At 38.3% G+C, this 24,081-nt stretch overlaps 1 protein-coding gene across 1 annotated transcript in view; it reads right to left on the reverse strand.

The window, feature by feature from the left end:
- LOC131969091 (copine-9-like) overlaps positions 1–24,081 on the reverse strand; it is a 187,009-nt gene that overhangs the window by 30,289 nt on the left and 132,639 nt on the right. The window contains exons 8-16 of the mRNA XM_059330229.1: positions 22,665–22,768; positions 21,328–21,432; positions 17,562–17,603; positions 11,936–12,011; positions 11,587–11,640; positions 11,392–11,453; positions 8,330–8,376; positions 6,412–6,593; positions 536–663 (exon numbers count right to left, since the gene is read on the reverse strand). Of these exons, the coding sequence (XP_059186212.1) occupies positions 536–663; positions 6,412–6,593; positions 8,330–8,376; positions 11,392–11,453; positions 11,587–11,640; positions 11,936–12,011; positions 17,562–17,603; positions 21,328–21,432; positions 22,665–22,768 (800 nt within the window). The remainder of the gene's footprint in view (positions 1–535; positions 664–6,411; positions 6,594–8,329; positions 8,377–11,391; positions 11,454–11,586; positions 11,641–11,935; positions 12,012–17,561; positions 17,604–21,327; positions 21,433–22,664; positions 22,769–24,081) is intronic.

Genomic DNA, 24,081 nt, shown 5'->3' on the forward strand with positions numbered 1-24,081 from the left:
CGGGGAACAATGCTGAAAAGTAAATAGTCCTCTGACAGGGTACGTGAGTGTGTATGTGTTGGGATAAGACAGTACAGTAGAAAGAAAAGGCAGTTTAGGTTGACTGTAAATATTATTTGGGGTTTTTTAAGAAGAAAAATTTAAACATTTCTGGAAAACACATAAACTGTGATTTCTCTACAAAGACAGGGAAGATTGACAAACAGTTTCTTTAAGTTGCCTGTCGCCTCTCCTGCTTTCTGCCATAACGTCAACTTCTGTTTGTATTCATGACATGTATACATAAACAATTGGCCTCCCATGATACCACAGGATAAGAGACAGATACATACAGATCTCATGAAATATGAAGATTTTATGTATGAGAGACATTATGTATGAGTGTGTATGAGCGTATATCTTGTGTGCAATAAGAGTGCCTGTGTGCATAACTATGTGACACATATAGTACATCTTTGTGTGTCCCTTTCCATATGTGTGTTCTGTGTGTGTGTCTGTGTGTGTGTGTGTGTGTGTGTGTGTGTGTATCTCTCACCGAGCCACCTGGTTGATGACAGGTGCGAAGTTGGTTGGACCGTACAACTGAACAGTTCGCAGGCTCTGGAAGTAAGCCTCAAGTACACCCTCGATGCCCACACAGTTTGGGTTTTCTGCCTTTGAGTTCTGTAAGAGTGAAAATTATTGAACCTTTCATTGATCATTGATTCTTCATCTTGTCTTGATAAAATATCTTTCTCAATACACATGCAGAATGTGGCAATAGTTAAGTGAGTATTCACTGTACATTTAAGCTTTTATCCTACAGTACTCTCACTTAAGCAAGATAGTCGGCAGCCTGACCCATATGGAGTAAGATAGCTGTCACAAAGATGTGTGCATGATTCCAACCATTCGTATTCGTAATGTTAAACATTTGTATGTCAATAAAATAGTTGTACACAATATTCTGCTTTCATATACGTGAGTCTGAGAAATTGTTTGGGTTAGGATTGTTTTTATGTGAGTATGAATCTAAAAGCTGTGAGTGCAATGTCTTGTGAATATGACTAATTTCTAGGACTACGAAGTCTTCACTGTGAACACAAATTCAAGTTTGTGGGTACGAGTAGAAAATTGTTGAAATGACGTCACGTAGGTCACAGGCAGGTCACAGGGGAAAATAATCAAACCACAATTTCTCCAAACGTCTGTATATCCAATATTTATTTCATAAAATTGTACTTTTTAAAATAATATACAGTTCATGGACTTACAGACTTACTGCTTTAGCTTGCAAGCTAACAACATGCCGGTGACGCTAAGTTAGTGCTAGTATTACTAGCATTAGAAGTTGGCTTGTGCTAGTTAATTAGCACTGACCTGCAAAATATGAAATAATTAATAATAGTAATGTTGATCAAGATATGACTTTTATCGATTTATAAATTGTGTCAATTGGCGAATAAATCTGTCCATCGTATCAGTCCGGTTTCTTTTCCTCTTTGCTAACCCTCCTCTCGGTTATGTTGTGTTCACAGTGAAGATTTCGTGGTCATAGAAATTAGAGTTGTATTCATAAGACATTGCACTCACAGCTTTTAGATTCATACTCACATTAAAACAATCCTAACCCAAACAATTTCTTAGACTCACATATATGAAAGCAGAATTTTGTGGACAACTATTTTATTGACATACAAATGTTTAATTTTACGAAAACAAATGGTTGGAATCATGCACACATCTTTATGACAGCTATCGTACTCCATAGACCCAGCCTGATGTCGACATGGTATGTTCTTAGGCTAAACTACAGTGTCTGTGGCAGTTTCATGTGGCCCACGCCATGCCCACCCAGTAGTACACTATGTATTCAGCTGGAGGCTTGTTGGCACTGGCCCAGTTAGCGTGGTTTCAATTATGTAATTGTTTATTGATAACACTGGGTACGATCTCGCCTTGCACCACAACAGCCAAATTTCTTCACAGCATGGATTCTACATGGTGCAGAAAACATTCCAGAGATATTCTGGTCCATGTTGACATGGTTGCCTCACACAGTGCATTCATCAGCTGCACAATACAGGCCCGTAAATGATGAAATGCTTGAAATAAAGTGGTTTGTTTAATGTGTCATCAAAAGGCAAACGTGTTTCAAGCTGATCTGAACAGACAGAACAGCAGGGTGAAAAGCCTTTAGGTATTAGGAAGGGTGAGGCAGGGTATTGTTTTAATATGGAGATAACAGCACACTCTTTCCTGGAAGCATTCCCAGTGTTGCACTCTGTTGTTCACATGAAAAGTAAAAGAAATAGTTGAGTTAAGTATTTTAAAAAAGCTAGCTTGAGAGTGGTAACAATTTTACAATAACCAACTAAGTGATGTCCATAGAGGGTTTATAAACCAGTTATTAACCATTTAAAAGTGCTATACATATTTAATCTTTAAATGTTTTCAACCAATTTTCTTAAAGGTATATGAATCATTTCAAAATCATTAACATGCTTAATATGGTGTTAAAAATGTTAAAATGAGTGCAACTAAAACTATTAATAAACTATTAATTATAATTGAATTGTTTGTTAATGGTAAAGTAACCATAAACTTACATTAATATACCATCTATTTGTCATTTATAAATGATGTAGTTATTTAAACATTAATAAATGATGTATTTACCTTTCTAAATGGCCTATATAAGGTTTATAAATGATGATTAAACATCTGTTTACCATTTATAAATGAGGGTTATTGTAAAGCTTTACCATAAAATTGTATCTATTCACGCACATGTCTGTTTGTGCATGTGTAATGAGTGAATTTTTTTTAATTTTGCGTTAACAAAACAGTGAGTAATACTGTTGTAATAATGTGTCCATAACAGATCGTTATTTCCGTTAATGTTGTTTTCCTGCATGTGTCTCAGTGAGTGTCTGAGCAGCTCCTCCAATTCTGCTTTAAATTGAACTTTATCACAACTTCTTTCTGCATGCTGCCATTGGTAGATACAACATTTTGTTCTTTTCCACTGTGTAGGAGCTTCAGACTGACAACTTAAATATAATTACCATACAGTGTGAAATGGAGAAAGCTTTGTGTTTGTTTTCCACAATAAAGGTCCCTGGTGGAGATTCTTTTGCGTTGTATCACTCATATCCTGACTTTAGAGGAAACATTTTTGTGCAGAATTGAGAAGAATTATCAAACATGAATACAGCATGCCTCAGTCCAAAGACCATGGAAATTAATAGAACTGATTAGCTACAGCACATGACCTGATTTCTGCCATATTTGGTATTTTCAAGTCATTATTAAAATACCATATGTCTGTGTTTCTTTTGCAGTGACCTGACAAGAGTTGCTGTTGACGGCTAATTATCTTCTCTTCTTCTCAAAGGCAGATCTGTTATTTCCCTCCAACGTTACTTTTTAATTATTTCCACTGAGACAGAGATTTTTGTTTAATAATGTGGATTTCTTTAAAGTACCAAAAACAGATCCAGAAGACACTCTTAATTAAGCGCTAACACAGAGTAGCCATGCAGCAGAAGCTCAGAGTTAATCAGTGTCAAATAACCCTCATGAAAGGCAAATATTTGATCTAATGTCCTTGTGAAGGAGGGGCCATGAAGCCTTCAAGGTAAATTTACTCATAATTCATTGCAAATGTGAACTATTTAAAATATCATATGTTCTTTATTAGGAGTTAATATGTAACAGTGCTGCTGGATAATTCATTATTTTGACCTTCATGTGAACCAGAGATGTGTCTAATTAAAGAGGCTTTTTCCACAATGCCAGCTTGACTTTCTCACTTTATACATATAAACAGTATATTTCTGCACTGGTTATACTCAGGATCTGTCCTACGTGAGACATTTAATATGAGACAAGAAACGCCATACTAAAACTTTACATTTGATGAAATCTAGATTGCTTGACGTGCTTCAAGCTGTTTCCAAACAATAGGTTCCTAATTAGAGTTGCCTTAGCATGACACAGCACCAGGATTTGTCACGCTGAGGTGAACTCTAATTGGGAAATATGATTGAGCGGCCGCTCACATGGAAATGAGCAAAGTTATACAAGGTGATGAATTTAGACAAGCCAGTTGCTGATGCTCCCATCCACCACTGACTTCTGACTGAGGGAGCCAGGAGGATCATGGGATTTGACAAACCTGATTGAAAACGACAGTTTCAGGTCAGAAAAAAAATTCCTCCAGCCTACTAATGAAAGACCTAAGGCATGTCATTGAGATGTTCACGCCCATATGAAAAGATCTGGCCATGTTACCATCTTCTTAAAGAGACTCCTACTCAGTTTATCCTGAAGCCTTAAAATGACAAATATAAGCCTCTTCATTATTATGTTTGTCTCTCACTTTCTTTTCTCCCCATTTCCTTTAAAGTACACTGTAAAAAAAAGTCTGTTTAATTTACAGTAAAGTACCGGCAGCTGTTGTTGCCAGAACTTCACCGTAAAAAATACAGTGAGCGTATGTAAATGTAATATCAGCAAAAACTGTAATTTATACTGAATAATCCCATTACTTTTAGGATAATTGTGTCATCATGGTATTTCTCCATTAATTTTACACAAAAATTTTATATTTTTACAGAAAAACTGTGTGTTTTCCACAGTTTATGACAGCAGAATTTAAAGTTTTATGCTATTCTTTGATTTACAGTAATCAAAAGTATCTACTACGGTTCTTAATTGCCCTATTTCTGATGCAATTTGACAGTGTTTTATTGTAATTTTTTTTTACAGTGTAACTGTCCATTAAGATAATAAAACATTCTTTTTTTAATGCTGCCAATGGGCTAATTGCTATTATTTCAATCCTATTTGCTTACAATGCTAAACTAAGCTAAAAGTGCATCATCAAAATGTTTTTCTGCTGTTGTCTGTCTACACCACTCCCATATAATACAACAGTGCAATAAGATTCACATGTATTTTCTTGCTCCCACCAATTGTTTCTTTCCGCTGCCTGTGTGTGTGTGTGTGTGTGTGTGTGTGTGTGTGTGTGTGTGTGTGTATGTGTGTGAGAATGAACACAATGGGGATCCTCACATAAAAACATTGAGCCTGATCATGAATGTTTTCAAATGCTTCTCTTATTCTAATCCTTACGTGGGGGGCTGACTGTAACTTTTTGATGACTGAAAACATCTCTGCTTCTGTATGATCAGTATTGCTGTACTTTGAGGCCCTCAGGTGATGATGTGGCAGTATCTGGGTTCTCCCTGCAATGGTACTATAAAGTATTTCCAAAAAACCCAAAAACAAATGTGAAGTAACCACCGACAATTGTCTCATTTGTGGATTGCTCGCGAATAAATATAGGTGAAACACAACTGCCAGTCAGATTTATTTACTTCATAATTATTAGTTCTAACTCACTTTCACCCCTGATGATACCATATTGCAAAATTATGGTAATTAATGACACAGCTGATGTATGCCAAGGGAAATAAACATAAACAGTGCCTTGGAACTAGTTTAATAATCAGCTTGATTCAGAATCCATGAGAAAAGTGGTCTACACACTGACAGTAATGTGGATGCCTGCATGGAGAAACTGGGAATAAAGGTTACGTGGACATTTTGCCAAAAATGACAGCTGACAGTAACAAAAAGGAGAACAGATTCAAAGCAACATTGATCGCTGATGGTTGGTTTAATGGAAAGGGAGTACCACTTCGATCAGCTGAATTTTTTTAAATGATGAAGATTAGGGATTGAGAGATAATTGTGAATGAATAAAGCATACATTAAATTAGAACCTGGTGTCACAGGAATCCGTGAAATAGCCACGGATTCGCTTAACTCAAAGTCCATGGAATAGCCACGGAATCACTCAAATTTCCGTGAAACTGACACGGATTTCGCTACAATGCAAGTTAATATTTTTTCCTATTGGTTTGTTCCAAGTCACGTGACTTTTAAGGTCCCTGCCATCAGAACAAAAAACATGGCGGACAGTTCTCTCATTTTTAGTGAAAAAAATCAATATTTTGACTTAGTTTCTGCATAAAAATGGATTTTGATCACATTTCTAGCGAGAAATATATGTTTTATTTTCTAAATATTCACTCAGTGAATGTACATAATCCCTTTGTATGTTGGAATAGCCACGGGATATGACTGGCATTAACTTGCATTGTAGCGAAATCCGTGTCAGTTTCACGGAAATTTAAGTGATTCCGTGGCTATTCCACGGATTTTGAGTTAAGCAAATCCGTGGCTATTTCACGGATTCCTGTGAGACCTTGTTGTTAAATTAGGTCCTTCTGACTCATTTTACATTGAGCTTAGTATCACTAGCTAAGTGTCAGTATTCAGAATATATTTAAAAAGAGACAGGAAACTGCCATTTCCCTCTCCCTTGGTCTCTCCTTGTGGTATTACATCAGTGTCTCTTACCAGTGGGAAAGCGTGGGAGATCTTGCCGTCTGGAGGGAGTTTAGCTCCAAAGCCATATGCTGGGAAAAGTTTGTCGCTGTCATAGTCCTGAATAATCTCCCCCACAGCCTTCAGCGCCATGGCGTATGCATTCATCTGGTATGGATTCATGTAGTGCAGTGAGGTGGGCTGGGACGGGTTACCTGGAGGGAGAAGCACAGCCAAAACACGGAGGGTAAGAAGAATTATGCGTCATAATTAACTTGACCAAATTGTTTTTAGAGTATCAAGACATGCAAAGTCTTACATCTAATTTTGGAAAAGTCATCAAAGTCACAGAAGTTAATGTAGGGCATATAAATGACACAAGTTGAAATCACAAAAGACTGGCAAAATCTGCATGCAAACATAACACAGGAAGCCACAAGTTTTGAAGTGACTTGCTCTTAAATTCCTTATTTTTCAGTATTGTGAGTGTTGAAAATATTTTTTGGACTCTCTAGCTCATGGGTCTCAAACTCGCGGCCCGCGGGCCAATTGCGGCCCTCGTGACGATATTTTGTGGCCCCCATCTTGATATGAAAGTTTATTCTGAGTTTTATATGAATGGCACTTTACCGTGTTGTGTGTGGAAGGCATAGACTGTATAAAATATGGATGTAGTCTCTGTGACATCACCCATAGGGTTCTGGAGAGCTGAAATTAAGCTTTGTGGGCACAGTCGCCATTTTGGCAAAGCTGACTCTGCCCAACTCCCAGGATACTCCAAAAATGTGCATAGAGCTGCAGCTGAGGCAGCCGAAACACGCCCACTTAGCTTGAAGCTACCAAGCTAGCGGAGGCTACCGGAGCTAACAAGCTAGGCTACATGCTACACCGGGACGGAGAGCAGCCGGCCGGCTCGCTGACTAGCACTGCCGTGATGTTCTGTCTGTTGGTGTCCCAGCTTACACTGCTTAACTCACGGTAAGTTACTCTAAAACTTTACCACAGAAACTTCAACTTGTTTTAGATATATAATTAGGGTCAGGAAGTGGAAGGTCCTTTTTATAATGTTGTGTCTTTTTTTTTAAATAATTTTGTGTCTTTTTTGGTAATTCTGTGTCTTTTTTTGGTATTTTTTTTTTTTTTTTGTAAATTTGTGTATTTTTTTGGTAATTTTGTTTCTTCTTTAAGTAATTTAGTTTAGTTTAGTTTAGTTTAGTCATTTTGTGTCTTTTTTGGGTCATTTTGTGTTCTTTTTTGGTAATTTTGTGTAGTTTTTGGTTATTTTGTGTCTTTTTAAAGTAACTCAGTGTTTTTTCAGTCATTTTGTGTCTTTTTTGTAATTCGGTGTAGTTTTTGGCCATTTGTGTCTTTTTTTAAAAGTAAGTTTTTTTTCTGTCATTTTGTGTCTTTTTTTAGTAATTTTGAGCTTGACATTGAGACATGGCAGTCTTTTTATATAACTTGTTTTTAGACAATATATGTACCTCATGTTTTAGTGCAAAGAGAAAACATGGATGCTTTCAGTCCCATTCAAACAGAACAAGGGGCTATTGTGCATGCATCTGTGCACTCCACTCTGTTGGGTTCAAAATGAGTATTACAACAACACATACTAAAAATCAGAATGAAAGTAAGAAAAGAAATGTGGAAAAGGAGTTTGAAAGAACCCCACCAGTTCTGGTGAAAAAAATAGAAAAAAATCTTTCTTGACTTTCAGGGCTTCCATACTTTTACTTTTGCAGAATGCAAATCTGTTTGTTGCGCAGCGATTATAATATATTTTAGAAATATTACAAAGACGACCAACCAAAACAGGAAAATGCAGTCCATAACAAAAATGAAAACTAAAGTGATAACTCTGACAATCTCAAACACTGTGGGTAGAACACTGTCACTGAACAACAGGCGTTGGCACATTTCCTGCATGCACGGAGATATAACACAGTCCTACCGTTGGATGCTGTGAAGTCTATGGCCACAGTGAAATTGAGTTGTGTCCTGGTGAGAGATTGAGCACATCAGTAACATTCAAAGCAGAGATGTACAGATTGAACCACTTCCAGATGGGAAGCATTTTACAGATGTCCAGGCTAAACTGAGAAACTCATCAACAGCTCACTGCTGTCACTTCAAAAGCCCAAGGCAGGGGATCTGCACCATGATTCACACAATACAGCTTGTAGCGGTGTTTTAAATTCAAGTCCTGATAATCCCCGTATTGTGCTGATATTCAAAGTATTTGACCGTTTTCACGCTCGAGACGTTCTGTGTGTTTTTCCAAGAGTTTAATTCACATCATTTATTGATACAAATCACATACCACATTCTTTACATGCTCTCAAACAGTGGTTCTCAAATGGGGGTACGCGTACCCCTGGGGGTACGTGAAGGCACTCTAGGGGGTACATGTGATTTTAAAATATACATTTAAAAAGTAGCATCCATGCAAAAATCCTTAAAAAAAGAATTATTTAATAAATATTTTAGGAAAAGTATAAGTTCATAGAATTAATTTTATATTCAGTAGGCTGTTAAATTTCCTGATCCTTAAAACCCAGAGTCTCCCCCATACCAGGATGGTTGGACCCAACCTGTCATATGCCACCTGGCATCACCTGTCAATCACAGGTCAATCACACAACTCAAAGATGGAGTCGTGGTTGAAGCGTAGCAGTTATAGTTTTAAATGCTTATATGCTTGCTGTTTTTACTACATTAGTTGAATCACTACATTTTAGTGATGAGAAATATTTGCAATACATTTAGTCACGATTATTAACATTTAAAATGTTTGAAATAGTTGTTGTTTTTCAAATGTTTGAATTTTGTATGTGTTTATCAGTTCCAAAGTTTAATAAATCAGACACTGATGGCACAGTGCTCTGTTTTTAACTCTTTTTTTTTTTCAACCAAAATGCTTTGCCCTGGTTAGGGGGTATGGCTGAAAAAATATTTCACAGGAGGAACATCACTGAAAAAAGGTTGAGAACCACTGCTATAGATCATACCAGTGGTCTGTTGGTAGCCACTGATTTTTAACTGTAAAAAAATATTTCCAGATAACTTGCAGAGACTTACAACCTAGATCACAGAGGAAATAATCAAGTCTGATATTTTAGTGTATAAGGATGGTAATAGATTAAGTCAAGTTCCCCAAATGCACCACCTCCTATTAGAAAATTCTAAGACACAGACTAAAGTCTGTAAAAACTTATAATTTAGATTTTTAATTATTCAGTTAAAATGTTCAGTTAAAGTTTTTGTAACTTCTATTTCCCAACATGAAAGTCTACATGCTTTTTCAAATCCTTCTCCACACTGCCAGGAATAACATTGTGCTGGGAGGATAATGAATACTTTATTTGCTGACCTAAATGTGGACACATTTAAATATACTTAGTCTACAAATAGGCTGCTGGAAGCATCCTATCAAAAGCCCACCATGTGTTAGCTTATTATTTTGATTATCATTATTTGTAGAACTCCCAAATACCCAGGGGGGAAAATGTTTTCAATGCTAACTACATGCCAATTTTTTAAAGGTCAGCTATGGTTATTTTGCCATTTTATTTCAATTAGTTTTCTGCTCATCCAAATTTTAAAATGCTCCAATCCTTTCCTGTCGATATAAACCTCACAGACCCCACAGACATGTGTGATTTGACCCAATTGTATACAGAATTGGGGGTGAGGGGCAGTGGATTTTCAGGGGGAGATAGCAGGTCAACAATAGAAGCCACGTAGAAGTGGTGTCGGTAACACTTTACAATAATCATCATTTATAAATGTTAAACAGATAGTTTATTAATGTTTAATCATCATTTATAAACCGTGTATAGGCCATATAGAATGGTAAATACATAATTTATTAATATTTAACTAACTAAATCATTTATAAATGACAAATAGATGGTTTATTAATGTAAGTTTATAGGTACTTTACCATTAACAAACAATTACATTATAATGAATAGTTTATCAATAGTTTTAATTGGATTATTATCATTATGATTAGATCATTATTTCGCTGAAATAAAGCAAAATTGAAATCTAAAACTTTGTCACAAGATAAAACAGACATCAAGGAGTTCATTTTTAGTTATTTAGTTACTGCAGTTAGACTTTGTAGGGCAGAATACTAAACATCAAAATTATCAAAACAAAAATACAGAAAATATGATTTGGCTTTCTTGCCTGCTGGCTTCACTATAGAGAACCTAGTGTGTTATTTATAAAAAGGGGGACCCTGCAAAAGAATAAAGTTTGGGAATGTCCCACATAACAAGCTGTGGGGACAAAGCGTTGGTGTCTGATGCGCTGGGATGAGAGTCCTCGAGTGTCTTCCCAAAGACCAGCAGTTGTCATAGTGTGTGGGCACAGAGGCATGACAGGTGGGGAGCGTGTGGCCGCAGGGATGCAGAAATAATGTGGAATCTTTTTCACGGTGGAATAGTACACAGAATGAGCTTTCACAATAGCAATGGTGTTGGTTCAGACAGAGAGACTGCAGGCTAGTGATGCACAGATAGACCCACCTCCAGGGAGACAAAGCAGCGTTCCAAATATTAATAAGTTGGTGAAATCTTCTATCCACATTCCCTTCTTCTCTCTCTGTTACTGTCCAACACATTGCTACACAACATGCAGGAAAGTTTCTCTTCCTCCAAAGGGAGAAAAGAACAGTGCTATAAATATTAGGTATGTTAAGATGGAGGCTAATATTCCTATTAATATTATTATCGGTTTATAATCCAAACAGAATAAAAAGGCTCCACCTTAATCAGCATAAACAGGCCCAACTGATTGAAATGCCAGCTGGTTGCAGGGGGGAAGTTTAAACCTTCTCATAAACCAATCAAAAGAAAAACTGTGCCATGTTAACGATGAAAGTGATTACTTTTTGCCTGCATTTTTTCTGAAAATGCCCTCCGCAATACAACATACAAACACAAACAATACAGCGTCTTGTTTGTGCAAAAACAAAGAATGAAACATTAGAGATGGAGCTCTTACCCTCCTCTGATGAAGTCGACAAACGTGCATTCTGACTCCACTTTGAAAGACAGCAGAGTCACCTTTAAGAAGGAGAGAATGAAACAACAAACAGGAAGAGAGCACAGAACACAAGTAGATTACAAGGAAACTAATGATAAACACAACTCATGTCCATTAAATATGTTACAGCTGCTGAGGAAACACATGTCTTACCGTTCCTGAATTGACATATTTCTTCTTCTTGCCTTTCTTTTTGGGATTCAAAACCTTGACCACAAGACAGGAAACAAGAAATGATTTTCTGTCTGACAGAATGTATAACACAAGAAACATTACCTGAATGAATAATATATAACACTGTCAAGGAGATATTGATGTGGTTGCAAGTTCCCAAAACAATGTTTTTGTATTTTCTGATATTCTTTACAAACACATGCAGGAAAATGTCATTTTGGAGAAAGTTTTGGATTTTGAAAAAATATTTTGAAGTTTTAATTATTTGCTGATGAAGCAATTCAACTTTTACCTGGCTATTGATTTTTTATTGTTTTGTTTTTTTTACCTCATAGACATTGAACTGGCTTTGGCCTCTGGAAAGTTCTCTGTAGCTGGTGGTGAACTCTCCGATAAAGTCATGACTGGAAAGAAAAAGATCAATTTAGACAGGAAGAAATGAGACAAGAGAGAGGAAAATAGTTATAGTACATCAGGCATGGCAGGGTAAATTAACGTGTAGTCTGCCACTTTCTGGCAGTGGAACAAGTTGAAAACAGTCTCTTGTCATACTATCATCTTCTAAAGTTGGGCTAGCACAGGGCTGGCTCTAGCCCATTTGGTACCCTAGGCGAGATCCATTGTTGTTGAGCAGCTCCGCTTGCTGTTTCACGGAGGGGGGAGCTCCTGTTTTCATTTGCCCACGGTGCAAACAAGCCTATATAATACAACTGTCTGTCTATATAATTATTAACTTACAAGTAAATTTGCAAAGAAGCACAGCTGGAGCCCGCTAACAAAGTTAGAGACGAGAGAGACAATGAAAGTGCAAACCCCGCGAAAAATGTGCTTAACTGTGTTAAGCTAGCATTGCTTTATTTTAACCTAGCTAGCAAACTAATACAAGTGAAACGTCTTCACACAAAAAGGCATTTAAAAAAAGATTGTCACTGTCGTGACCTGACCTCTGTGACAGTGATCTGACCGTCTAAAGGGGGGCAAGGCAATGACCACATGTCACATGACTCAGCACCACAAGTGACGAAATGTCATTGTTTATCTGTTTCTTTATTTTGTAATATTTATTATTTTCAAGACAGAACACGAAGCGAGGGCGACAATGGGCATCGAAAACTATTATTATTGTTTTTTTTCTTCCCTGGGGGTGCTTGAGGGTGACTGGTGCCCCTTCAGCAGATGGCACTCTAGGCGACCGCCTATGTCGCCTATGCCTAGAGCCGGCCCTGGGCTAGCATGTTAGCAAACAGTTGCCTATTGACACATCCAACTGACAGCAGTGGTGGAAGATGTACCCAGAGCTTTCCTTTAGTAAAAGTAGTAATACTGCAGTGTAACATTACTCCCCAACAAGTTACATTCCAACACTGGAGACAGTAATGTGGTATATTTTCTGTTAAGTCCCCTGCTTTACTAAAAGGCCCCAGTATGACCTCCTGATCATGTAACAGCCGGTTTAAACCAGAAATAACGTGCTGTAGGATCTGGGATTTGTCAGACATTAGAGGTGTTGGGGGGCAGAATATAAACAGTATAAGTTGTATCCTTTTAAGGTTAAAAGTAGACCTAGCAGCGTGCACGTTCAGGGAAAACGTGTCCCATATGTTGGAGGTGTGGGATGTTACAATTGTGGTTTAAAGAATTGTTTAAATGCCCTGACACAGACAGAAAAGAGGGAACTCAGGGCTTTTATTGAGAGGGACACCTTTTTTCAGCAGCCTTTAAGATTGACAAAGTTCTCCTCTGCTGTACCTAGGCAGTGTATTCTGATGTCTGACAATAAAGAAACTAAAAGGAACTTCGACTTGATCTTTGATGAATTTTATCACTCAAGAGAGGTAGTAAATCTACTACAGTAACATTAGCATTTGTTTTTAATCATGATTCCAGTCCAGTCTGCTGTTTGCTGCTGGACAGTATACAGTGGCTATTATCTGGAAACAGCTTCCTGCTGTTGGAAGCAAGGTTAACAAGAGCAGTGAGACTAGAGGTCCAGCTGGAGTCCCACACAGCTTATAAATAATATAAACCTATTTCACTTTAAAACCTTTTTCTGCCCAGGATAAAATTTTAAATAAAGTGTGGCTCTCTGAGCATCTACTTTAAAACACATTTTTGCCATGTGGATAGCCAAGAAAACCTCTTTTTCTTGAGTGTTAGTTCAGCTATCAAATAATTCACAGTTATTCCCTTTCCTAGTTCAGGCAATTTATCATTTTTTCTGTTGGATTAAGCTGATAGCAAGGTTTCCTTCTTTCCATAACCACCCAGACCTCTGTCAAATATATAGTATGTACATTATATTCTCTTCACCACGTTTACTTAGTCTAGCGTTCTTTTTTTTCCACCTGTTATTTCCTGTCACTACCTTTCAAAATTAAAGCAACCGTTTCACACTGGACGGCACCTTTTCAAAATAAAAGCATCACAACATTGTAAAACACCTAGAAAATTTACAAACATGAAAAACAAGCTATATAATACAAAAACACCAAAAGGAACCTTACTAAAGAACATTTACAGTTGTGTTAAAATATGATAAATGGAAAAGTGATACAATGTTTGGAGTATTTACTACTTTTAACAACATGGGTCCAACATTTCATGATGGGCTATTGTGTGTATAATGTTAAGGAAAAATGAATTTAATCCATTTTGGAATAAGGCTGTAACATAACAAAATGTGGAAAGAGTGAAGCGCTGTGAATACCTTTCAGATCCACTGTATGTGTGACAAAATGATACATAAACATGTTAAATATATTAAATATATGAATGTTTTGCCCCTCTTACTGCTAAAGTAATTATTTGAAACAAATTACTATTATTATAGTCATAGGTCATTTAATTTTAAATCAAATTTGGATGAATGAGTCATTTTTGACCTATGTGTGTAAAATTGATGTAATAATACAAAAACAGTTTTTTTTCATAGAGTATGAAAGGAAAAATTGATATAATGATCGGTTGTAATAAAAAAAAAGATATTCAAAGAATACTTGGACTATTCAATCATAAAAAAAATAATGATTTAAAAAGATAGAGCAAAGAAACACACAGCCAGCATGAAATAACATGAAAAATGAATGTGGGTAATTTTTGACCCGTGTTGTGCATCAAAGTGAGGATTTCCTCCTGAAAATGAGACTAACCCTAACCCAAAATTATTTATAGCATTCGTTTGTGCCTTTTTTTTAAGACTGAAGTTTAGTGTGTGGCCCACCATCGGACACCGCACCTTAATATCTGCTGCTGTTTTGGCTTTCTGTGTTTCTGCATGTTTGGTTGGCTTTTAAGGGACATGTGGTGCTTTTTGAGTTGTTTTATTTCTGATATTTGTATTACTTTCTGAAATTGTTTTTTTGTGTTGAAATAACACTGAAATTCTTTGTTACTTTCAATTTTTTGTTTTGTCAGAATTCATTTTTTAAATTTATATATTTCGTTTTTTAGGCAGAGGAAGACTCAGAACACGCTGGAGTGTTTACACTGATGGATGTCTGGAACAGCTTGCTTAGCCTGCTGCCCCTGTGACCCAGCCCAGGGTAAGTGGAAGAAAATGGATGGATTGATGATTTTAATACACCTCATTCAGCCACATCCGAGAAGTTAGCTTTTCTCTCATGTTTTCCTCATGGTTGTGTAATATATATTAGAGGTCAACTAAAACATCGGCCAGCCGATATAGTATGATGACCAGCCATCTGGAAACACCAAATACTATGGATAGATGAATAGCTTACCCATGACATTATCACTCAACTAACTACATAGAGGCTGGTTAATCTTAATTCATTATACAACAAAACCTAAATTTCCCTGTTACTTCACTGCTTCCCCAGTGCATGGTCCCTGCACTTGATCTGTGCCATAACGCAAATCTGTCCCTTCAATCTTCTCCTGTTGAGAGGATCCCTTAGAGAAAGAAGGTTTTCAGGAGTTCAAGACATTATTTCTCATCTGAACATGAAATAAATCCCCTCTAGCATCATCAGACTGGTAAATATCAACTCCCCGCATGCCCTCAGATCATCTGTTTCCTATTATATCACCACCTGAAGCTGTGCATGACACCAACGCTGCCTGCATAATGCTGATATTTAGATGGGAATCCTCAAGGAGCAAACAATGAGTTCACCTCCCAACAGGGAAAAGAGAGGATGAAATGTAAGGAGGGGGAGGAGAAGAAACAGTAACAAATCATTAGGTTTAAGGTAAAAAGCCAGGGAAATGCAGCAGAGACAAAAGATGTGTAAGCAGTTTGCAGTGATGTGTTAATGATCACAGTATTTACAGGCCTGTTTGCCTTTTTTGGATAGTACAGCTGAAGATTGAATGGAAAACGGGAAAGAAAGAAAAGCATGCAGCAAACAGCTGCAGAATCATGCCAATGCTAATCAGGATCAACTGGCATGCCCTTTCGACTTACTAGGAGAATGGAATTCATCATTAAAAGTCAGCGGTTTAACCCTCTAGAGTCCATGAAAGCACCAGCACATTACTTCTTCATGACGTGAAGACATAAAAATGAAGCAATGTTGAGCCATGCCATCAGCTTCCCTCTAAAGTTCTGGCTTGAAACTCCATGCCAGATTTTTTTGGGGTTATATTCGGCCAAGTCAAACCAGAGATAATGTCAAATATATTAAGTATACAAATATAAAACTAGATATTATCCTCATTTTACTAGTTATATGTGATATTTTTGACCTGTAATCATATTAGCAACATTTAAAATTCTGTGTATTGAAATATAATTTTCAAGATCAGATTTTATGTTTTCCTCTGTTTCTTTTGGGTTCAACATTTTTATCAAGTAAGTCAGAGTTAAAAATTAATTATCAGGACATATAGGTGAGATAATGCTGAAAAACTGATACCAACATGGCATGGTAAAGATTTTTTTTACAGATTCTTTAAAGGACATAATAGTCCAAGATTTCAGCGGTTTAAGAACCCAGTCATGGACCTTTCTTTTGAAATATTCTCCTGTTGAGAGAATCCCTTAGAAAAAGGAGGTTTTCAGGAGTTCAAGATATTACTTTTTAAACATGAAATAAATCCCCTCTGGCATCATCAGACTGGTAAATATCAACTCCCCGCATGCCCTCGGCTTCTTTAGAAAGGTCCAAAGAAATGTTTCGAAATTTGGAGGATTCAAACCACAAGAATTCCAAGTGAATCCTAACTAAAATTTATAGAAAGCAGTAGCACAAAGCAAATCAGCCTAAAAACCCCACAAAGGTTTTGAGAGAGTGTGAAGGAAATTAGTTTTTTCCTGCATGGTGGGGTATGAAGTAGGCGGTGACCTACTTGGTATTCAAGACACAAGGCCTTGTGGGAACTCAAACTGTTAACTTAACTCTGGTAACACCATGTGAGAGGGGAACGTGTAAATAAGTGGGGTCTGCCCTAATGTGATGTATAGGGCAGGAAGATAGGACCACATTGAGTCTTGCTGAAGAATCAATGCTGGGAAATACCACAGATATAAATCGTGCGGTGTACGGGGCTTTGTTGTACTATGAAAGAGCCATTCGGGATTGTGCGGTGTATGGAATACGAATGTGCTAATAAAACTTGCTGAACAGAGTATTGTGTGCTTCGTGTTTGGCCAGCTCACCCATTAACGCAGTGCAATCCACAAAATTGCCAGAACAAGAGCCACTACAGTAAGCCACTGTCAGTGAGAAGGTAAAGCTATGTCGGCACTGTGGTCAGTATCTCCAATCCACTGAGCCGCAACCTTCACCTGCAGCTTGGTTGTGATTTATTACACAGTGTGTGCGAGGCGGGTGGAGCCCTCCATCAGCTCTAATGCCTAATAATAAGACCAACCCCCCCTTGGGTCACACAGAGCAAGGTGTGACATTTAACGGATTCAATCTGGAGCTGAAAATGAATAAAGGAACAGGAAAAAGGTCAGAAAAAGAGAGATAGAGAAAGTGACAACTTACCTCCCGTCTCTGTCCCAGTCGTATACGTCCACCTTGACCGTCCTGGAGGAAGGTGAGATGAGGGCGTGAAGGTGAGACAGACAGAGGTGAGAATCACGAAGAGGAGGAGGAGGAGTGTGAGGGTGAGAACGAAACAAGGAGAGAGATCAACAGTTTTGGAAAGTAAACTTTTCTTGGCCTTCATATCAAAGGATGTTTCACATTTTACAAGCAACATAATCCAGTTAATTAAAGAATTCCAATAACATAACAAATTAACAATGTCAGATAGAATATATGAATACTTTTGGTACTGATCCTTACATGGAATAAGAACACAGACACTAATACAACCCTGATTCCAAACAAGTCCAGACGCTGTGTAAAACAAATAAAACAGAATGTGTAATTAAGCTAATTAGGGTAGGATTTCAAATGAGGTACTTTAAAGGGTAAAAACTCTGAAGCAGTCGCGAGAATGTGCCGCCGCACCACCAATTCTTGTCTTTTATGCACTACTTGAAATGTTTTCCATATCATATTGCAGATAAACTAAATTAAACAAAAACCCTTCTGCTGTTATATTGTGATCCAGCACAGCCAAGCTGACCCCTAATCCTGGAGCTGAGGCACCTTGGAAATAAGCACTGTAAACTTGCACGCAGTGAAATGTTGTTGTTTTTTTCCTCGCAGCAATTTGTTTAGACATTGTTTTTTGGACAGTGAGTAGACAGTTGGCATATATACAGTCATTCACATTAAATTTGCATAGTCATGTGTGGGAGGAGCCAGAGCAGGGCTCAGGGCAGGGCTTGAGCACAGTTTGATACATGTGGAGGTGTCTTTGCCTACGCACTTTTCCAGTTATGTGGTTACGCCATCTTTTAGTATGAAAGCTGTGCAGTCTTTGATAGATGTGTAGCCCCCGGTTTCGAGGGGAAAAGAGTGTGTGTGTATGTGTATGTCCTCAGTTGTTATTCTGCTTGACTTGTCAGCTGCGTTTGACACAGTTAACCATAGCATCCTCCTCTCTACTCTCTATATTATGGGCATCTCTGATTTGGCTCTGTCCTGGTTTGATTCCTATCTGAAAGGACGCACATTCAGTGTATCCTGGCATGGACAGTTGTCTATTTTGCATTGACTCTCCACAGGGGTTCCCCAGGGCTCAGTGTTGGGGCCCCTGCTATTCGCTATCTACACCACCTCTCTGGGTCAGGTTATCCGCTCACATCGCTTTTCCTATCACTGCTATGCAGATGACACTCAGTTCTATCTGTCATTTCCTCCTGATGACCCCTCGGTCTCTGCACGGGTCTCTGACTGCCTCTCAGACATCAGCACTTGGATGAAGGCACATCACCTCCAGCTGAACCTTTCAAAAACTGAACTGCTGGTCCTCCCTGCTAAACCTACAATACACCACAACATCAACATCAAAACTGACTCCCTGTGTCTTGCCCCCACCAAGGTGGTGCGAAACTTAGGGGTGATGATTGATGACCAACTCACCTTTTCCAGTCATGTTGCCTCAGTTACCCTGTCATGCCGCTTTGCACTTTACAACATCAGAAAAATCAGACCATACCAAACTCAACATGCCACTCAACTCTTGACACAAGCTGTTGTCATCTCAAAACTTGACTACTGTAACGCCCTCCTGACAGGCCTGCCAGCCTGCACAATAAAACTGCTTCAGATGATCCAGAATGCAGCAGTGCTCCTGGTCGACAACCAGCCAAAAAGGTCACATGTCACACCACCAAAATTAAAAAAAAGACCAAATTAAAATCTCTAATGCTGCCTACAAAGTTGTCTCCAGTACTGCTCCTACCTACCTGAACGCCCTGATTCAGGCACACGCTACCTCACGACCGTTGCGCTCTTCCAATGAATGGCGCCTGGCTCTACCCCCCTTTGGTCCAAGGCAATCCAGACTCTTTGCATTTCTTGTTTCCCATTGGTGGAACCATTACCAGAGCGTCCCTCTCTACCTTTATAAACCTCCTGAAGACCCAGCTCTTCAGAAAGCATCTTCTCTCCTAGCACCACACGACTCTACTCCTTAAAGAATTGTCACTAGCACTTACTGCTGCACTAATGGCTCTTATTGTACTATAATAACCTTGGTTCACATGTGTGTTTCCAATTATATGTACAAGTGGTCATTTGTTTGCCAATGTGAATTTGTATATGTGATTGCATGCACAAGAGTGTGTGTGTGTGTGTGTGTGTGTGTGTGTGTGTGTGTGTGTGTGTGTATCCCTGTACTTTATCATCAGAATCAATATGAATTCTGAACATCACTCTGGCTTAGTTTAAATATAGGACTTGGGTATATGTTTTAAAATATTTTAAAACATTAATGTTTTGTGGTAATGCAAGTACAATAGTTTTGATTTTTGTGAGACTGCTGTTGCATTGCCTCCATGTTGGTCTCAATAACACCAGCACTGGCCTGAGACTGACAGCACGGCCGACTGCTGGCATTATTCTGACCAGCACAGAGTCCAACCTCATCTTCACATATTCAGCACACCCCATCATGACAAGATTTTACTTGGCTTTAACTTTTCACACCAAAGAAAAACAGCATCTTAAGGAGTATCTGCAGAAGCAGTTTTAATTAAGGGAAAGTCACAGTGGCCTGGATAATGAACTCGAATCTAACAAACAATGAAGCAATTTAGCAAGCTGTTTTGTACTCATGTAATCACTCAAAAAGAAATTCTAAACTTTTAAATTAATGACAAACATAACAAAAAAATAAAAATAAAATGGAGACATGTTCTAACATGAGCATTATTTTGCCTGTTATATGAATTGTCTACAGTCAGCAAGCCAGTGGTCAGTGTCATCAGGGGTCTCAAATTACCTGGGGGCCGCTGGAGACAGTATCAAAATGACCAAAAAAAAAGACACAAAATTACTAAAAAAAGACAATAAATAACAGAAAAAAGCCCAAATTACTTAAAAAAGACACAAAATGACCCCAAAAAAAAGACACAGAATGCCAAAAAAGTCACACATTTATTTAAAAAAGACACAAAATTATTTTAAAAAGATACAAAATTATTTAAAAAAAGACACAAAATGACCAAAAAAAGTAATTAAAAGGACCTTCCACACACAACACAGTAAAGTGTCAATCATATAAAACTCACATTAAACTTTCATATCAAGGTGGGGGCCACAAAATATCGTCACGAGGGCTGCAATTGGCCCGCGGGCCGCAAGTTTGAGACCCCTGGTGTACATTCTTGTACATTCAGTTTCTCACTGGATGTTTGTTTTGTTTCAATGTTACATGTTTTTTTGTCATTTAACATTTGGAACCATTTTGGAAATAAGTGTCAAACCTAAATGTCACCTTTTCTCATCTTCTTCTGGATTACCTATCTCAAGCCAGTCCCAGCCAAGTGTCACGAGATGACAATAGCTACTACCATATGAAACCATGCATGTCTGCAGTTGATGTGAATAAAGATGATCTTTTAAAAAAAAGGAAATATTTGAGAATACACGGTAAAGCTCATTGAGATTCTATGCAAATCCCTGATGTAAATGTCATTATACTGTATGGTTTAATCCCTAGCTTTTTGGAGAGAATGCTGTTTAGTTTATCAATGGCACATTTACCACCATCATGCAGTATGAACCTCATTGTATGTCAAGAAGAAAAAGAAAAACTGAAGGTAATTTGCCAGCAGATAAATTATAACTGTCCATAGGGAATGGTGGATCATCATATAACATCTAAACTATGCCCCCTGTGCTGTTGCCTCACCTGTCATAGTCTCCATTACAAAGTGCTCGGACAGGGATCGTAAACGGCTGCCAAACAGGGTTTAAATTGTTCTTGATCACCTCAGTCTTGTGGCAGATGGTGAACCTGGAGATACAAAGAGACAACTCAACTTCACAATAGAAAAAAAATACAGGTAAATGGAAACTGGTTTTCACAGTGGTGTTATCCCACATGCATCGCATGATTGTCTATAGTTAACTGCAAACTACTTGAACAAGATTTTTATAATTATAATAATTAATACATTTATATAGCACTTTTAGGGCGCTTTCACAATTCAAGTCTATTTGGTTAGTCTGATTCAGAATGAAATTGACACATTTGGTAAATTTGCATTTAGTCTGGTTTGTTTTGTCACAGTGCAGAAATGTAAGCGGACCAAATAAAAAAAAAAGATTTGAAGAGCGCCGGTGATTAGCGCCGCTAGCGGCTAATAGCCCCGCTACCGTAACGCCGGTGATCTTGCTATGAGCCGGGGGACAGCGGAGCCGCCGAGAGACCTTTCGCCTTTCAACTTTCGCTCTAAACTATTTAAAACACCATCTACAGCTAAAGACAGTTTCGCATCTGCAGCAGCCATGTTGAATCCGTAAGAAAACTACAAGCTTCCAAGTGCCGAGTAGTACGCGTCATCGTCTTGCCGTCCCTCCCCGTTCTGTGATTTGATCCCTAAAACAGGGCTAAGAAACGGCTCTGGTTGCCAGACTGGATGGAGGTTCGAAATGAAATTCGAGCGTGCAAGGCAGTATGGGTATACCCAGGCTAATAAGACCCCTGGTCTAGAGGCAAATCTTACCTCTAACATTTATGACCAGCGAGATACAACTTTTGGGCTGCTCTTGAATGTTTCCGTGTGATCACAAACAAACCGTTGCAAATGCAAAAATGTAATCTAATTAGACCCTGAATCAGAAAAAGGCAAACAAACTGCAGTTCATTCACACTCATTCACACACATAGCGAATGAAATACATTTCAAGTGAGACAGCAGAGACAAAACAGGCTCATAGAGGTTTCAATTCTGAACTGTAAGACATATTAAAATGTTGAAGGGTATAATAACAACAGATTAGAACTTTCTGTCTCAGTGTGAAAAAATCTATTAGCCCTTCTTCCATCTGACAGGCAGGAAGCTTTCAAACGCCTCATGGGACAGGATCCAACAGAGAAATCTGCTGGCAGATTTTCAGTCGCTGTCAGTAACAAGGGAAGAGTTGGAATAGAGAAGCAGCACACTCGCCTCTGAACTGAAGGACAAACAGATGGACTGTAAGGGATTTAACAAACATACACACCTTACACAAACACAAACTTACGTTCCATCCTCGTTGCTCCGGTAGAAGACAAGGAAAGGGTCAGACTTGCCAAAGAAATCCTTTTTATCCAGCTTGTTGGCACAGAGCTGCATGGTGGCTATGTCCTGGGACCAACAAGAGTTTATTTATTTTTTTACATTGTTATGTTTTTTGTATAGACCCTGGACTTTAAATTAAACACAGTTTACTTATAAATTCACTTGGCCTTATCGCTTGAAAGACCCGACACCCTCCTCATTTTGTTTATTTAACCTTTATTTAACCAGGAAAGATTAAGAACCTCTTAAAAAAACACAAAATACAGTTACATATTTACATAAGACACAGACCTTAAACGTGTTATGAGAAACAAGTGCATATTGTTGAATTGGCCTGTATAACTCTCAGTTTGGATTTAAAAGTGCTCAAAGAAATTAAGTCAGTTAGTTTCCAGTCTTTCTGTAGCATATTCCAGCATAAGGTGTAGAGTAAACAAATGCCCTTTCACCAAACTCTGTACAAGCAGAAGGGACAGAAAGCAACAATTGATCTTGTGAACGAAGAAAATAATGGATTGTATAGGACTGAAAACAAAATTATTTTATAGAGAATTGAGGGTTTGGGGGCAGAGATAGGTCAGAAGTATATGCCATATAGAATGGGTGTGGTGCACAATTAATTTCATATGTGATGATTAATTAAGGCAACAAGGTGTAGGCAGTTAAGTGTTGCTTATAAAATGATGCGTAAACATGATTGTGACACTTGATATGCAATGGCTGCTCTGTTGGCGCTGGAGGATTAAGTCACTAAGAAAACTAAGGGATGGTGTTTTTAGGGACCAAGCTGATTTACTGGCCCAGGATGACGACTGATATAGATTGCCAAGAGCTATCCTTTTGGAACTCTATGGTACTCTGTGGCTCAGTTCGTAGAGCGTTCGTCCAGTGGTGGTTTGATTCCCGAATATGGCAGTCTACGTGTCGAAGTATCCTTGAGCAAGATACTAAACCCCAAATTGCTCCCGATGCTGCGTTCATCGGTGTGAGAATGAATTCCCAATGGTGGCAGGTGGCACCAGTGTGCCCTTGTAGCCTCGGCCACCAGTATGAATGTGTGTGTGAATGGGTGAGTGTGTAGTGTAAAGCGCTTTGGATAAAAGCGCTATATAAGTGCACCCCATTTACCATTTACCATATGGTGAACTGGGCCCAGATTTAGAAAAGGCGAGTGCAAGGTCCCATGCTTTACCAGTCCCATTTCAAAGGTAGCTGTCTGACTGCTCCAGTTTCTCTCAGTCGTCCCTGGGCTGTGCCATGCCCGCCGTATGGGATGCCTTAACCTGCATGTTTCCCAGGTATGTCAAATTTAATTACACTGTGGGTGAGCAGGCCACCATCAAATTGCAATTTCCAGCAGCGAGCCAATTTCTAAATGT

The sequence above is a fragment of the Centropristis striata genome, chromosome 3, assembly GCF_030273125.1.
Source record: "Centropristis striata isolate RG_2023a ecotype Rhode Island chromosome 3, C.striata_1.0, whole genome shotgun sequence".
NCBI lineage: Eukaryota > Metazoa > Chordata > Actinopteri > Perciformes > Serranidae > Centropristis > Centropristis striata.